General features: G+C 54.7%; 1 protein-coding gene across 5 annotated transcripts in view; it reads left to right on the top strand.

Annotated features, from left to right (window-relative positions):
• ADGRG1 (adhesion G protein-coupled receptor G1) overlaps positions 1-15,220 on the top strand; it is a 46,539-nt gene extending 31,319 nt beyond the window's left edge. For all 5 annotated transcript variants that reach the window (XM_020903826.2, XM_070451247.1, XM_020903823.2 and 2 more), the window contains 13 exons: positions 1,175-1,268; positions 1,810-2,232; positions 3,788-3,920; positions 4,459-4,606; positions 5,238-5,369; positions 5,694-5,810; positions 6,034-6,079; positions 6,340-6,443; positions 7,186-7,304; positions 9,356-9,624; positions 10,936-11,044; positions 12,091-12,359; positions 13,759-15,220. In XM_020903826.2, the coding sequence (XP_020759485.2) occupies positions 1,181-1,268; positions 1,810-2,232; positions 3,788-3,920; positions 4,459-4,606; positions 5,238-5,369; positions 5,694-5,810; positions 6,034-6,079; positions 6,340-6,443; positions 7,186-7,304; positions 9,356-9,624; positions 10,936-11,044; positions 12,091-12,359; positions 13,759-13,889 (2,088 nt within the window). In that variant the 5' untranslated portion in view covers positions 1,175-1,180 and the 3' untranslated portion in view covers positions 13,890-15,220. The remainder of the gene's footprint in view (positions 1-1,174; positions 1,269-1,809; positions 2,233-3,787; positions 3,921-4,458; positions 4,607-5,237; positions 5,370-5,693; positions 5,811-6,033; positions 6,080-6,339; positions 6,444-7,185; positions 7,305-9,355; positions 9,625-10,935; positions 11,045-12,090; positions 12,360-13,758) is intronic.
• The last annotated feature ends 2,220 nt before the right edge of the window (positions 15,221-17,440 follow it).

Below are 17,440 nucleotides of genomic sequence, written 5' to 3'. Positions count from 1 at the left end.
TTTCCCTGACTTACACAGGGTTATGCAGCAAGCGAGAGTTGGAGCTGGGACTTGAATTCAGTCACTGCCTTTTTTTTTTAATTAAAAAAAATTTCATTTTAAAATTTATTTTATTGAAGAATAGTTGATTTACAACATTGTGTTAATACTGCTTATAGCAAAATGATTCAGTTATATAATACATATATATTCTTTTTCATGTTCTTTTCCATTATGGTTGATCACAGGATATTGAATATAGTTCCCCATGCTATACACTAGGACCTTGTTTTTTATCTATTCTGTATGCAATAGTTTGTATCTTCTAACCCCAAACTCCCAATCTATCCCTCCCCCACCCCCCTACCTCTTGGCCATCACAAGTCTGTTCTCTATGTCTGTGAGTCTGTTTCTGTCTTCTAGATGTGTTCATTGGTGTCATATTTTAGCTTTCACATATAACATATACTATATTTGACTTTCCGTGACTTGCTTCACGTAGTGTGGTAATCTTTAGGTCCATTCATGTTGCTGCAAGTAGCATTATTTCATCCTTTTTTATGGCCAAGTAGGATTTCATTGCATATGTGTACACATCTTTATTCATTCTTCTGTTGATGGACATGTTGGTTGTTTCCATGTTTTGGCTATTGTGAACAGTGCTGCTATGAACCTATGGGTGCGTGTATCTTTTTGAATTATAGTTTTGTCCAGGTATATGCCCAGGAATGGGATTACTGGATAAGATGACAACTCTATTTTTAATTTTCTGAGGAATTTCCACGCTGTTCTTCATAGTGGCTGCACCATTTTACATTGCCACCAACAGTGTAGGAGGGTTCCCTTTTCTTCACCCCTTCTCCAGCATTTGCTCTTTGTAGGCTTCTTAATGATGGCCATTCTGACCAGTGTGAGATGATACCTCATTGTAGTTTTGATTTCCATTTCTCTAGTAATTAGTAATGCAGAACATCTTTTCACATGCCTATTCATCTGCATGTCATCTGCATGTCTTCTTTCGGCCACTGCCTCCTGATTCTCCACTCCTGGCAGCTCTGGGGGAGGTCCACAGGCTGTTGCCAACGTGCCTCCCTGCCTCTCATCCCATGACCATGCTACCCTGGTTTGTCCCTCTGTGGGACTGGTAGTCACCCTGGGGGTCAGGACCTCAGCTAACACTCCTGGCTTCTTTCAGGCGGTGATGTCTCGAGTGCCTTGTGGGAGGAAGATGACTGCCCAAGTGCTGCTGCAGATGCCGCTGTTCCTGCTAGGTATCCTGCTGCTTCCAGGTAGGTTTTCCTGGAGGTGCCCTGGGACTTCTGTTAAAATGTCATCCTGTGTTAAAGACCAGCACATCCACTAACGGCTTTGGGCAGACACAGGCCTGCAAATACAGCTTAGCAAGTAGACGGTACCTTGGAGAAAAGATTAAGGCTCCTCTTCTTTCTGTCAAATGCAGCCCCCCAGTACACAGCTTGGGGTGCATTTTGGCCCCACTCATCTCTGCAGCCAGAGAACCCTTGTGCAGTGCACAGCCTGCACCACTGTCTGTAGCAGGCATGGCCTTGTGAAGTATTTTATTGCTATTTAAAATATTATTTTGCCTTTGAAATTTTTTTCTTTCTTTCTTTTTTTTTCTTCTGATTTTGAGTTTGTTCTTTTCCAATTTTGAAGCCAACCATCTTGGAGCAGGGTGGATTCATATTTTTGGAGACCCTTTGAAGTATAGGTCCTTGGAATGTGAGTGGGTCCCAGGCACTGGGCCCCTGTGTTCTGGGCCCAGGGCCTGCCTCCAGCCCAGAGTCCCATCTGCAGTCTCTGCCCCCTCAGGTGCCCATGGCGGGGGCCCCCGGGAAGACTTCCGCTTCTGCGGCCAGCGGAACCAGACGCATAACAGCAGCCTCCATTATAAGCAGGTGTCCCAGCTCCACATCTCCATCAGGAACTCTGAGGAGGCCCTCATCATCCATGCCCCCTTCCCTGGAGTCCACCCGGCTTCTTGGCCGTTCCCTCCGCCCAGGGGCCTCTACCATTTCTGCCTCTACTGGAACCGCCACGCGGGGAAACTGCATCTTCGCTACGGCAAGAAAGACTTCGTGCTGAGTGACCAAGCCCCTGACCTCCTGTGCTTCCGGCATCAGGAGGAGACCCTGGCCCCGGGGCCCCCACTGTTTGCCACCTCTGTCAGCTCCTGGTGGAGCCCCCAGAACACGAGTCTGCCCAGCGCGGCCAGCTTCATCTTCTCCTTCCACAGTAAGGCGACTTCCAGGCAGAAGGAAGGGCTTGGCCCAAGGCCTGGAAATGGGGAGGGCAAAATGCACGGGGGCTGGGAAGGGGGGCTTAAAGTGGTCTGGGCTGCATGTCAGGTCATGGAGTTGGGGGGCTCTGTTCACAGGCAGTGGGGACTCAGGGAAGGTGTCTGACGAGAGGAAGGAGTGTCAGGCAAGGTGTGTTTGTGGGAAGACAGGGGTGAGGGAGGAGGCTGAAGTCCCGTCCCGCGGCTGCAGCGTAGGTCCAGATAAAGCAAGACGAGAGATGAACAGGGTGGGAGCAGAGAGAATGGAGAGATGGGGCTAGAGGTCTGGAGCCGGAGGAAACATTCTGCTTAATCAGCCTCATCTAGACTGCTTATCCCCATTTCACAGAGGAGAAACTGAGGCTCAGAGAGGCCCAAAGTTGCAAGAGTAACGAGTAAGAGAGGGAGTTAGATTGGCATGGGGCCGCAGGACAGGAAGAGAGGTCAAAGGTCAGGAAGCGGCAAGGCTGGAGGCCGACACTGAGGTCTGCAGACTGAGTCTTCTGGCTGAGATGTGACAGCTGTGGCCTGGCCACTGCCTTCTATTCAGTGCGGGATGGAGGCAGGGAGCAGGGGCTGGCCAGAAGGAGCCAGAGGCTTTACTTCGGGTCCAGGATTTCCCTGATTCTGGTTCCTTTCAGGCAGCTCCAGTTTGGGGCAAGGCTCCCGAGGGAGGGGGCACAGGGCTTTGAATATGTTAGCATCTCCAGGCCCATGGAAATGCTACGGGGTGGGGGGGAGGTGGGGAGAGGGATGGAAGGGGCAGAGCTGGGGCAGGTAGATGGGGATCCCTGTCCCCAGGCCCGGATTCTGCCCCAACCTGGGAGGGTTTAGGGCAAAGTCAGGAACAGCTGCAAACTAACCTCCTGAAGAGGAGATCTGGCCTGGTCTTACTTGGTCTGTAGAGAGTTTTTGGAAAACATGAGCCAGGGTTTTCAAATGACTGAAAAATCAGGCTTTCTGCCTTAAAAATTCAGATTGACCACAGGGCCTGCCTTATTTGATGGCATAGGGCCTGCTCCCTCCCCCATATCCCTATTTCCATCTGCCTGCTTCATCAGATTTCCATCTAACCCCTGGAGATGCCTGAGTCTGTGGCCCTTGGGTGCAGGGTAGCCCAGGGAAGGCCCTGGAGCCACCACAGAAACCCCCCACCCCCCAGCTCCTCCTGAAGGAGGCCTGGCTGGTCCTGAGGAACTGGCCCTCCCAGCTGCCTCTGTGTGGTCAGAAGGATGCCTGGGGTAGGGGTAGGGGTGGTCTAGCCCACCCTGCTGGGGCTGGAGTTGCTGCGGGCACTGTATGACAGAGCCCCATCTGGCTGGCTACATCTCTGAGTGACCTGGGGGAGTCTACCCCACTACTTGGAGCCTCAGTTTCCTGTTCTGTAAAATGGGGACAGAAGCTGTCAGAGTCACAGGGGGAGTAATTGAGAGTGTGATGAGTGTGGCCTGAGTTGAATGAGTGGAACCCCATTCCACAGCCTTTGGTGGGTCTGTCCACCCCTCTCCCCAGATCCCCCTCACAAGGCCTCCCACAATGCCTCGGTGAACATATGTGAGCTGAAAAGGGACCTCCAGCGGCTCAGCCAGTTCTTGAAGCATCCCAGGAAGACCTCAAGGAGGCCCCCCTTCACCCCCATGGGCCAGTAAGTGTGGGTCCGCAGCATGTGAGGGCTGAGGAGGAGGCTCCCCCAGACCCGGGCCTGGCAGGGATTTGGAGTGAGAGACCATGGAGACCTCCCCTTGGTCTCCATCTCGATTCAGTCCCACAGGCCAAGACCCCTCACCTGCCTGTATCAGAAAAAAAAAAAAAAAAGTCTCTCTTATTAGCACCCAAGCCCTCCTCTCCACCAATAAGGGAAAAGGATTGACCCATTTTACAGCTCAGCAGACTGAGGCCCAGAGATGGGTAGGGCTGCCCGGCGGTGCAAAGTAGGTCGGTCCAGGCAGAACTGGGCCCAGAACCTGGTGGCTGAGTCTGAGGCCCACTCCTTTCCTGTTTGCACTGAGGCCCCGGTTTCCTCCGCATCACCCCCGCAGGTCATTCTGTCGGGCCCCACACTCTTTCCTGTGTATCAGCCTGAGTTGCCTCTCTGCTCACTCTGTCTTCCTGCCGGCTGGCCTACCTGGATCCCCCCTTCACTCCCAGCAAGTCATCCCCTCCTCTCTCCCCCCTGCTTCCAGGCAGCTGCAGAGCCTGGAGTCGAAGCTGGCCTCTGTGAACTTCACAGGGGACGCCGTGTCCTTCGAGGAGGAGTGGGTCAACGCCACAGTGTGGAAGCTCCAGCCTGACTTCAGTCCACAGGACCTGCACATCCACTCCCCGCGGGAGGTCAGGGGTCAGGATCGGTAGCCAGGGCAGGAAGCAGATGTGCAGGCTGTGAGCGCTCCTTCCCCCCACCCCTCACATGGCCCACCCCCACCCCCACCCCTGGCCTCTGGGAGCCAGATGTGTGCTGATGAGGAAGGCCTCAGGCCCAGAGAGTCAGGCCCAGACCAGTAGCATTGAGGACCCTTCAGGTCACAGCAGTGGGGACAGAACAGGCAGGGACCTGGGCCCCGCCCCAGGGGCTCCTGGGACACATCCCTGTGGACCGACAACCGGTGCCAAAAGGCCTGTGCCTTGATGGGCCTGGTTGCGGGGAGGGACGGCCACCCCCCCCCCCACCCTCCATATCCCCCCAGCACACCACGGGGCCATAGGCAGGGTCAGTGTCTGACACCCAGACACCAGAATACCACATGATTCTCCCAGGCTCTTATCCCCTGGGAGGGGGATAAGGCTCCCCAGCCAGCCCCGGTTGCCAAGGAAAGGAGGAGTGAGCGGGGTTGTTGTGAGTCTGACTTCGTGAAGGAGGTGGGCTTAGAGGTGGCAGCATGCAGGAAGGCGTGTGCTTGGGGGACATGGCAGGGTCCTGGAAGCCCACTTCTTGCTGAGCCTCAGTGGGTCCTCTGGTCTGCAGGAGGAGCAGAGCGGGATCCTGGAGTACTCGGTGCTGCTGCCTGGCGTGCTCTTCCAGAAGAGCAAGGGCAGGAGGCAGGAGGCCGAGAAGAGACTCCTCTTGGTGGACTTCAGCAGCCAAGCTCTGTTCCAGGTAGGGGTGGTGGTCCTTGTGGCCTCCCTTGGGGAAAGCAGCTTCTGTCTGACAGAGAGAGGGAAGGTAGGCATGGAAGGTAGCCCTCTCCTCCAAGAGTCCATGTAAAGTCAGAAATCAGATGGCAACGTGCATGAGCTTTAGAGCTGGGAAAGGCCTAAATGCTGTCATTCTTACTATGGTGTAAATGACTACCTATGCAAGACCTGTTTCCAGAGGGAGACTCAAAATCTGGGAGCAATGTACTGGGCAGAGACAAGAGTGTACTCTTCTTCTCAGTCCTGAGCCCCCTCTCCCCACCTCCTCCATACCCCACTTATCTAGGACAAGAACTCCAGCCAAGTCTTGGGAGAGAAGGTCTTGGGTATTGTTGTGCAGAACACCAAAGTAGCCAACCTCTCGAAGCCCGTGGTGCTCACCTTCCAGCACCAGCCACAGCCGGTGAGTGTGAGCCAAGCAACCCAGGGAAAAAGGGTCCCTGTTTGCCCATGTCCTCCTGTCCCTCCTCTTTTCTGAACTACTCGCCTTTAGCAAACTGGTTGACTGGCTGAGGGCATTGGCCAGTCAGGTCAAAATAGGGTGGGGCCCTGGCACAGGCTCCCTGGGCCTGGCTGGAAAGGAGTAGACTGTCACAGGGCTCACCCCTTCTTTCTTGTCCCTACAGAAGAACGTGACTCTGCAATGTGTATTCTGGGTTGAAGACCTGACATGTGAGTGTGGAGGGGGCTCTGAGCTGGGCAGGTACCTGGAGGCAGGTAGTTGGGGTCCTAGAGGGTGGGGTAGATGGAGTTAATCAAAGAGGGCTTCCTGGAGGAAGGTGGCTTTGAAGAGGGAGTGATGGCAAGTTAGGGACCTGATGAGGGAAGCAAAAACTCAGAAGGGGGATGCAGTCATGCATTTGTGGGGTACTGGGGGGTGACAGTGGGGGTGCTGAGCTTGATCTCAGAGCCTCATGCTGGCCTTTCCTCAGCGAGCAGTCCAGGGAGCTGGAGTGATGTGGGGTGTGAGACCATCAGGAAAGAGACACAGACATCCTGCCACTGCAACCACCTGACCTACTTTGCAGTGCTGATGGTACGTGACCCCCTCCTGCCCCACTGCCGCCACTTCTCATATATATGTCGTTCATTCCTCACAACAAGCCTCAAGATGACTCCTGTTGTTGTCCTGTTTTATCGATAAGGAAACTGAGGCTCAGAGAGGTTAGGCAATTTACCCAAGGTCACACAGCTAGTAGTAAGTAAAAGGTCTTTGAAGTCCTTGCTCTTTATCCCCAAATTTGGGTGCCTGATACAAACGCAGGTTCCAGGTCCTAACCTAGAATTCTGATTCTAAAGGGCTGGGGTGGGGGCAGGACTGTGTTTCTATAGAACCTTCCAGGGGATGCTGAGGCCTAATGCAGAGGCCCTTGCGGTAGACTTCGGTGCCCCCCTCCCCAAGATCTCTCTGTGTCCTACATTCATTCTCCCAGAATTTTAGGAACCAGCATCCGAGGGACCAGAGTGATCCTCTGGTGCTCTCTGGGTATTGGGAGCTCACTCGCTCCCAGGAGACTTATTTCTGGGTTGAGTGTTCTAGAAACATTTAGTGTCAGGGCAGAAAAGGGGTTCTTTGGTGGAGGCCACTGGGCCTTGGTGGGGACAGGGATCCATATGAGAATGTGGTGAAAAAATGTACTCATGGGACCACACTTTGCTCCGCTGGGGGGCAAGAGTGGCTCATAGATGCCCAAGGTCCTCCAGGGACCACGGGTTAGCCCTCCCTCTGGGCAAACCCTCAGCACGGAGGCCAACCCCGACCTGCCCTGTGGCCCCAGGTCGCCTCCGTGGAGGTGGACACCGTCCACAAGTACTATCTGACCCTCCTCTCCTACGTGGGCTGCGTCATCTCCGCCCTGGCCTGCGTCCTCACCATGGCTGCCTACCTCTGCTCCAGGTAGGGCCTGGGGCTGGGAGGGAAAGGGGAGGGGACAGCCTCCATGCCCGGCCCTGAGCTAGGACCCCACAATCAGGAAGACCCACCCTGGAGGCTGGCCTGACTGACCCTGACATGTGTGTGTGTGTGGTTTGTGGGAGCCCTGGGAGGTTCGGTCAGCAGACCTTTCTCCTCAGATCTGTGATGTTTGGATAACATCGCACTGACAGTTTATATTAGCTGCCAATATTTAAAATTGGGCGAGTTGACATAAGAATCTAGATTCCTGTCTTTGAAGAACCAGATATGATTCCACTGGGGGCATATAGTAATATGATGATGCTGGTGATCATAATGGTGAACAATTACATCAAGCTTCCCACATGCCACACCCTGTTCTTTTTTTTTTTAGCATATAGAATACATTCCTTTATTTTAAACATCCCATTGTTTTCCTCTATTTTAAATGCATTTCAATACTTTATTTGCTTAAAGGCTACTCAAAGATTTGCAATTTTTTTTAGTGCAATTTTTTCTTTTTTAAAGAAAATTTATTTATTTTAATTGGAGGCTAATTACTTTACAGTATTGTAGTGGGTTTTGCCATACATTGACATGAACCAGCCATGGGCACACCCTGTTCTAAGTGCTTTATAGACGTGAACTGGGTTCATCCTCACAAGGGTCCTATGAAAGAGTGCTCAGAGAGGGTAAGAGACCTGACCGAGATCACACAGCATGGAAGTGGCGGAAGCAGGCTTGAACGGAAGCAGGCAGGCTCCCGGCCCACAGGCCCCAGTTACTGAGCTCTCTGGCAGTGGCCTCTGTGGACAGGCAGAGCCTCCAGCGTTCTCCCCAGCCCCCATCCCCTGGCGTCTGTTTTGAGGCCCGGCCTCCTAGCTCCATGAACCTGTCTCCCTAGTCATTTGGGTGCCTGAGAAGAGGTCACCTTTGGCAGAGTGAAGAATGTCACCCCCACCCTCAGACAGGCTTGTGTGTGGGGCCTGGATTGTCAGCACTGGGCTTTGCCTAAACTGAATCTACCTGCAGCTGGGGCCTGGAGCCACTGTGGCAGACGGGAAACAGCCTTAGCTCTGGAGTGACACTTGGAGCGTGCTCACTGTCCTCGTGGGGAGGAGGGGAGGAGGAGCCTTGTGCAGGACCATCACAGACGCACACGTGGTGGGCTGCAGTCGGTGACGGAGAGAGACGGCTGGCAGGCTTAGTGGAGGGCCAGGAGTCGGGGCACAAACCCCCCAGCCCACTGATCACAAAAGTGCCCCAGGACACAGAGATGGGAACCCTTCGGGACTGAGCATCTTATCTGTGCCGGGTGCTTTATATCAGTGTAACCCTCACCCCACCCTTGAGGGGGGCCAGTTCTCCCACTTCACAGATGAGTAAACTGGGGGTGAGGGGGGTGGGGCCAGCCAATAGTGGTGCCTTGTGTTAGGGGCAGGGCAGGCATGGAAATCCAGGATGGCAGATGTTCTTCTGCTCCCTCTGGGACAGGCAGTGGATGGTGCCAGGCAGGGTACACTGGGGGCGGAAAGGCTGATGGTGCCGTGGACCACATAGTATCTTGGGATGGGGGCAGGGCATGTACACACAGGCTTGCAGACTCAAGGACCCTGGCACACACAGCCTGTGCTCACAGATGTACAGTTGTGCAGACAGACACAGACATGGAACATGGGTGGCATGGGTTCTCCAAAACAGCAAAAATTCCAGTCTTTCCCTTCTGACTTTGGGAGCATCTGGTTGATGGTTGTGTCTGTGTTGATTGGAGCATCTGTGCCTAGCTGAGACTGCTGTTAAATGCACACACGGTGCCCAAGCCTGTGGGTGCTGTGTACAGGGTAGATGCAGAGGGACAGGTGGGCAAGAGCCTGGCTGCAGCCACAAGAGTAGGATAGGAAGAGTGTGTGTGTGTGTGTGTGTGTATGTAGTCTGGGAAGACTGCCTGGAGGAGGAGGGGTGTGTGGGGCCTCCCTCCCACCTCCCTCCCACCTCCCTGCCTTCTCACACTGGCTGCCAGAGTGACCCTGTCTGCCCACCCCCGACCTGTGCAGGAGGAAATCTAGGGATTACACCATCAAGGTTCACATGAACCTGCTGCTGGCCATCTTCCTGCTGGACGTGAGCTTCCTGCTTAGCGAGCCAGTGGCCTTGTCAGGCTCCGAGGCTGCCTGCCGTGCCAGCGCCATCTTCCTGCACTTCTCTCTGCTCGCCTGCCTCTCCTGGATGGGCCTCGAGGGCTACAACCTCTACCGACTTGTGGTCGAGGTCTTCGGCACCTATGTTCCAGGCTACCTGCTCAAGCTAAGCGTCGTGGGCTGGGGTAAGTTAGTGGGGAGGCGGGTTGTGAGTTCCCCCCAGACCTGCCTCTTCCTCTTGGCTTTTGACAAAAGGTGGGCACTTCAGTCTACTTCTCCACCTACCCTTCTGATTATTCCCTCACTGCTTTCCTTCACTCACCCATCCTCAGGGGTTCTTTACCTTGGCTGGATCAAGGTCCTCTTTAGGAGGATGAGGTGATAAGCCCTATCTCCAATAAAAGCTTACATATTCTCTTCATCTCTGTTTTACAAGTGGGGTTTGCAGACAGAGCCACCATGTACAGATGTGCAGGTTGTGCACTGCTCAAAGGCACCCAGTTGTGAATGCGTGGGGCTATAATCCAGTCCTCACATAATTCGCCTAGGCTGGTGGTGGCCCAGTCTGTGGACCCTGATGAACCTCAGATAAGAGATTCCCAATGGCTCTGGCATTTGATCTTAGCCAATAGCAACCCAAGTCACCTATGGCCTGACCTCTCTTTTGTCAGACCTGAGGCCTAAGGGCACACACCACAAGTCCTTTCGATCACTGCGTGGGCCCATCAACCTCCACATGACCCTGATCCCAACTTGCTGCTGCTCCCATATTTTTCATTTGGTTCCTTCTTGGTTCATATCATTGATTTATATGAAATTCCCTCAGAATTGGCTGTTTGTCAAAATCCAGGTGTTTAATGGTGGGCAACCCCTTCCAGGGAGCTCTCAGTCTCCACCTCATGGACAGAGTCAAGGCCCAGAACAGACATCCCTTTGGGGCATAACTCTAGATGTCCCCCACTGAACTGTCCTCCACCCCACCAATGTCTGCTTCTCCCATTTCTCCTGTGACATCCAGCCCCCCAGCAGGGACCTGCTGGCTCTTACCCAGGGCCTCCCAGGATGCTGAGGGGGCAGGGGTTACGTTAGGGGAGATAGGCCCCCCTTTGGGAAACCAGGAGCTTCCTTCATAGGCTCAGTTGGTAAAAAATCTGCCTGCAATGCAGAAGACCCAGGTTCAATCCCTGGGCCAGGAAGATCCCCTGGAGAAGGAAATGGCAATCCACTCCAGTATCCTTGCCTAGAGAATCCCATAGACAGAGGAGCCTAGTGGGCTACAGTCCATGGGGTCGCAAGAGTTGGACACGACTTGGGAAGCCAGAACTGGAATAGAGAAGGGAGGGTCCGAGCTTGGAGGACTTGCCCCAGGTGGAGCTGGCTGGGCTCTGGGAGCACGGGTCCTGGAGGGAACGTGAGAGGAGGCGGGCTCACCAGAGGGAAGGGGAGGGCAGACCTGGGAAGGTGGGAGACGGAGCTCCCTGCTTTACTGCCCACAGGCTTCCCCATTTTCCTGGTGATGCTGGTGGCACTGGTGGACGTGAACAACTATGGTCACATCATCCTTGCGGTGCACAAGACCCCTGAGAGTGTCATCTACCCTTCCATGTGAGTGGCCTGTGCAGTGGAGGCAGGAGTGTGGGCCTCCTGGTGCAGAAGTTAGAGCAGCCTGGGCCCAGGTCACACTTACCAGGAGACTCTTGGGTGCCGGGTGCTGGAGGTACTGGCCTGGCCTTGGCTGGAGCTCTGGGCTAAGGGTGATGCTTCTCTCAGGGAGGGTGAGAACAGGCCTGGATCTGCCACTCACTTGCCAGATAACCTTGCACAGGTCCTAGCCCTTCTCTGGGCCTCAATTTCCCCATGTGTGTGTAGGAGTCTGGGCTGGAGCAGATGAACCTTTAGCATGTTCCTTTGCTGCACACTTCTATCTCCCTCCCCATGGAAAGATAGACTGAGTCCCAGAGAAGGCAGGGATCCACACCACCCTGCTCAAAGGTACCCAACCAGGAGATAAATGGGGCTGAAATCCAGTCCTACATTCAGCTAATTCACCCAGGCTGGTGGTGGCCTGGCTTGTGAGTCTCTCTGAACCTAGAGTAGAATCCAGAGCTCCTGAGCCCTAGGCTAGGAAGGAATCCTTTCCATTCCTTCAGTGTTTTAAAAATTTCAGTTTTTTGCACCATAATCTTGTGATTTTTGCCTTACTTTGTATCATCTGTATTATTTATTGCTTAATTTTTTTCTTTAAATCTTCTGGCTTGTTAAATGTATTTTTTTTAAGTCATATTACACATAAATGGGAAATAAGCATTACTTGTCATAAACAGTGGATAGTCATGAAAGCAAACCCAGGAACAAGAAAACCCTGCTACTAAATTCTTGATGAAAGCAGTGAGCCTAAGTCTGGCACTTTTTGAAAAGGGAGACTAGCAAGTGTTAAAAGTGTTAAAAACGTATTGGCACCAAACTGAGCCTTGCTCTTGACTATAGAGAAGGAATATAGGATAGTTGAAAGAAGAGTGACTTTTTGGCCCTTGGATCAGTGGTGTCTAAAGTAACTGCCCTGTAACGGGCTCACCATGGTGCTTGCCCACGGCTCAGGAAGCACCATGTGAGCCCAGCTTTGCCCTGAGCCTTTGTACGCTTGCTCACAGGTGCTGGATCCGGGACTCCTTGATCAGCCATGTCACCAACTTGGGCCTATTCAGCCTGGTGTTTCTGTTCAACACAGCCATGCTGGGCACCATGGTGGTGCAGATCCTGCGGCTGCGCCCACACGCCCAGAAGTGGCCCCACGTGCTGACCCTGCTGGGCCTCAGTCTGGTCCTTGGCCTGCCCTGGGCTGTGGTCTTCTTCTCCTTTGCTTCTGGCACCTTCCAGCTTGTTGTCCTCTACTTCTTCAGCATCATCACCTCCTTCCAAGGTAGGTGTGGAGAAGACCCCAGACCCTGGCCCAGGAAGGGTGCCCAGGCCTGGAGAACAGGCCACGGATGAGATGACCCAGACGACCTGAAGCCTCCCCCTCTCTGGGCCTCAACCTTCCCGTTCATAAAGTGGGGGCCTCTGGGCCACAGTGGATAAGTCTCTGTTTGTACAATAGGTACTGACAAGTACCTACTCTGTGTAGATTCTGTGTTAAGCCCTGGTGCTCCAGTTGTGAACTAGCCAGGCAAGAGCCTTGCTTTGCAGAGCTCATCTCTAGTGGGGAAGACCAAGTGTGGCCCTGAAGACCAAGGGCCACAGGCATCAAAGGGCATCTGGGAGAGGAAGGAAGCAATAGTGGGCAAGGTGATAGACAGTCTGAGCCTGCTGGGGGACACTCAGGAAACGGAGGGCCCTCCGTTTAGGAGACATCCAAAGACGACAGAAGGATCCAGCCATGGATCCAGGGTGCCCTCCACTTCGCCTCCCTCATGCCCCACCCCCGTTGCACGGGGACCCCATGGAGGCCTCGCCTTCCCTGTTATCCTGCCCAAGTCCTCCTACCCAGCATGGTGAGAAACAAAGGTGGATCTCTCTACCCATGGAGAGATCAAGGGTCCCATTACTCCAAGGGTGTTTCTTGGACCAGCAGCACCAGGAACTTATTGCAGACACCGCCTCTAGGCCGCCCCAGACCTGCCGAGTCAGAGTCCTCCTTGTTACAGATGCCCAGGTGCACCTTACAGGCTGAGGAGACCTGGTCTAGGACTGGAGTGCTCCAGGCAGAGGGAGAAGCGTGAGCAAAGGTCCTGAGGCTAGAAGTAGGGTGTGTGTTGGAGGAACCCGGAGGAGGAGCTGTGTAAGGGGTAGTGAGCTTGGGGGGAGACGGGGAGGAGGTGAGGGGGGAGGAGCAGAGGGGCTGGATCGTGGGGGCCTGGCTTGATGCCATGAGGGTCTGTTCCTGATCTACCTGCACCCTGCTTCCCCCACACCCCCAACATCACACACACACACACACACACACCTTTGTTTTTCACCATGTTGGGTAGGGAGGAAGGCTTGGGCAGGAAAACAGGGAAAGCAAGGTGGCTCCAGAGCCTGACCACTACTGCTGGACTCCTGGCTCAGCCAAGCCCCTTATCTCCCCTGGGCCTCAGTCTCCCTGTTTGTAAAACAGAATGATAATAATGAGGCCTGGTCTCAAGGGACCTGGAGAGAATAAAGTGAGATGATACATAGAACGTTGTCCAGTGCCTGGCGCAGAGTTGGTACCCCTGGGATCGAGTCAGTGTGGGGAGCCTGTGAGGGGGGTGTGGGCAAACATGGGTCAAAATGGAAGGGAGTGGTGTTGGGGGGGCTGCCCCCAGCCTCTGAGCCCTGTACCCCCTTGCCGCCCACAGGCTTCCTCATTTTCCTCTGGTACTGGTCCATGCGCCTGCAGGCCCGGAGTGGGCCTTCCCCTCTGAAGAGCAACTCGGACAGCGCCAGGCTCCCCATCAGCTCGGGCAGCACCTCGTCCAGCCGCATCTAGGCCGGCAGCGCCCCCCGCCGGTGTGAAGAAGCAGAGTCATCTGTCTCTCTTCACTGCTGCCTGCGGCCCCTGCAGCCCGGCCCGGCCCTGGGTGGGCCAGCTGAAGACTTGAGAAGGCCCGAGGACCATGGAGGGATGGGGCTGTTGCCATGGCAGCCAGAAATTCCCAGGCTGGGCCTTCTGACTATTTGCCTCTTGGGTCCATCTCAGGGGGCCCAGGAGTGGAACTGAAGGCTGGTCTTAATGCACCACCACTGGACCAGCCCTTGTAGCTGGGGGTTGGGAGTCTGCAGGACTTGAACCTTGGAGGCTGGCGGCACCCTTGGTCCTGGGCTCCCGCCCAGGACAGAAATGTGCCGTGGCTGCTCTGTCTCTGGTGATCACCACAAGGGTACTCTGTAGCCCCGATTATTTTAACCTAAGAATGGCAGGCAGGGAAAATGGGTTGAGGCAGAGCTTTGAGCCAGACCCCTGGAGGAGCACAGCTTCCTACCTCTGAGCCCAGGGCCCTCCCCCTTTGTCAGCCTCCCCAGCCTTCCCTCTCCCTTTCCTGCTCCTCCCTTCCTCTCCTAGGACCTCCCTAGCCTTCCACTCACAGCCCCAGGGTCCCTGATTCCAACCCTGGACTTTGGGCAGTGGTTCCCAAGAGCCGCCTGGTGCCTGCTGTAAACCTTTATTTACTGTGTGGGCCTTTGACTGCCCCTGACTCAGGCTTAATAGAAACATTTCTGGGCTGGGCTAGGTCCATCTTTCCACCTGGGCCTCTCCAATGCTGCATCACCCTTGCTCACCACTGCCAAGCCCACACCTCACAGGGGCCCACAGCTTCTCCAGAAGCCCTCTTGCTTCACAACTATGGGACATCGCAGTCCAAAATCGTTTCCACTGCAGCCCTGCAAAGACTGAGACTCGCCTCCCCTGATATTGCTGGTAGAGCCTGACGTGCCCCTTAGCGCCCCCTGCAGGCAGTTTTTATCACACCACAGCCAGTCACAGTTAATTCTGTTGGACACGAACGGCCAGACCTGGTCGTTCCCCTCTGCGAGTTCTCAGTCTAGTGTGGAAACCATGCACAACCACGAGAACTCTTAGAGCTGCAGGCACAGGGTTGGGGGAACCATCACTCCTAGCTGGGATTCCAGGAAGACTTCCTGCAGGAGAGCAACATTTGATCTGGCTCTCAGACTTAAAGATGGGGAGGATTTCCTTCGTAATTACCAGTGCATTTGTCTTTTGATATTAAAAAGAAGTTTGTGTTCATCGTAGAGAATTTGGAAGCTGTAGAAGGGTACACAGAACAAAATAAAAGTTGTTTTCACCTAACCAACAAATGCAAACATTTGGGGGGGGGGCGTTTCCTCCTGAACTTTGCTCTGTGCTTCTGTTAAGAGTCACCAATGGGGGTGGGGCAGGGGGCACAACGGAGAAAGACGAACAAGAGAAGACGGCCATGTATAAAAGAAATCTACTGGGAATGTTATCAGGGCAAGGGGCAGGAGAAATGGCAACTGGGTGTCAGCATTGGGGAGGCAGTGGCAAGTGGTGGGGTCCGTGGGGGACTGAAGGTCGCAAGCCTCACGCTGAGGGTGCAGTTGCTCCTCAGCTCAAGCCGATCACCATCTTGCAGGAATGAGGGCCTGTGTAGTCAGACCCCACCTGCCTTTTACAAGGAGAAATCCAGATTGTGCTGGTGTAAAATCCCCTGATTTAAAAAACTTGACTAGGGACTTCCCTGGTGGTCCAGTGGCTAAGACCCCACACTCCCAGTGTAGGGGGCCCGGGTTTGATCCCTGGTCAGGAAACTAGACCCCACGTGCCTCAACCAAAAAAAAATCCCACATGCTGCTACTGAAGATGTCACTTGCCACAATGATCAAAGATCTCTCAACCCGCGTGCAGCAACTAAGACCTGGAGCAGCCACATAGTTAAATAAAAATAATAAATATGAAAAAAACCCTTGGCTAATCCACAATATTCGCTGGTCAAAGAAATCACATTTGAGGGCTGAATGCAGCCCTTGGCTGGTCACTGGACATATGCAACCAGTTTACTGACCGGTGTGCAGTGGGTGGGCTGCAGGAATAAGCTGATTGAACCTCTTTCCCATCACTGCCTTCTACCTTGTCCTGTCAAGTCTTCCCTCTCTGTCCAGTGACACAGGTGAGGCAGGTCAAATAGCTTCTTATCCCCCTTCAGTTACCGGAAGGAGTCTTGTTTAATCATGGCTCTTTGTGTCTAAAAGCCCAATGTAGCTCCAGCCTCGGCCCGCATCTGAGCTTTCCGTCCCCACGATCTCCTCCTTCCTGTCCTGGCTGCTCCAGGAGGAACACGGACTTGGGAAAGAGGCACGACCTCCAGAGACGGACAGGAAGGGGGTGAAGTGCCTTGGCAGCCAGGGATGGGCCGGCAGTGATGTGACAGGCTTGAATGTGGAATCTTTGGGGACCTGCCCAGACCCGCTTCCATCAGCCCCTGCCTCTGCCTTTCTCCAAGTGGTGGGCTCCTCTTGTGCCCCAGCCCCTGAAGGCAGAGGACAGACCTCCTCGCCCACTCCATAGTCCCGATTGCGCATCTGGATGGGATGCAAAGAGATCAGGGCCGTCTCCCCTCAAGGACTCTCTGGGGGTCTCTCAGACTTCCGTTACTTGACTAGACCTTAGGAAACACCTCCAGCCATCCTCACGGAGGGCAGGAAGGCGGACCCAGCCCCTTCCTCCAGGCTGGTAGCACTCCCCTCAAGCAAGTTTTCCCACTTCAAAGACTCTCTTAGCACCTAATGTCTGTCTCCGGGGCCAGCTCAGGTAGTGGGGACCAGGTTTCTGGTCGGGTCTCATCCTCTCCTGACAGCCCTGAACGGGCCATCCGACAGCTCCGTGGTGCTCCTCAACCCACACGGTTCTTATCACGCACGTCTCCGGGCGGTGGGACTGTGGACAGTGGGACCACTGGTCCCACCAGGCTTGTCTCCCCCTTGGCGTGGGAGATGGACTGGGAGCCTCCAAACCTGGAGCCATTTGGGCAAGTTGAGCGTGGGAGATGGCTGGAGGGGGAGGTTTTCCTGGGACTCCCCAGGGCTCTAAGTGTCTCCAGGCTGAGCTCCAGCCCCGTGGGGCCTAGGAGAGGTGGCCGCTGCTCTGGCTCTGCCGGACCCTCGCTCGTCACTTGGCCAGTCCCCGGTCCTGTCTTCCCAGATGGGCAGCACACTCTGGGTTCCGGTCTGCAGGTCTCAGGCTCTCCTTTACAAAAAGGCACCCGGGAGTCCCTCTGGGAGCCCCAGGTGCCAGGCGGGTCTCCAGGGGTGGAACCTAGCGGTCATGGTTCACAGAGCCCTTGCCCTGACCTGCGGCTGGGAGGGAGGAGGCGGCCAGCCAGGTGGAGGTGGGCGGAGGGGCAGGCCAGTGGCCCCCATTCACCCTCCCAGCCTTCCCTGCAGAGGAAGCACCTGCGGTCCTGCCAGATTCCCACCTGCCTGCTGTGTGGCCCCGACCCTCCCAGGGCCCAGAGGGCCTAGCAGGAGGCTGAGTCCTGTCTGGACACTGTGTGGGAGGAA

The sequence above is a fragment of the Odocoileus virginianus genome, chromosome 20 (assembly GCF_023699985.2).
Source record: "Odocoileus virginianus isolate 20LAN1187 ecotype Illinois chromosome 20, Ovbor_1.2, whole genome shotgun sequence".
Taxonomy (NCBI): Eukaryota; Metazoa; Chordata; class Mammalia; order Artiodactyla; family Cervidae; genus Odocoileus; species Odocoileus virginianus.
This window is presented reverse-complemented; position numbering and strand designations above follow the sequence as displayed.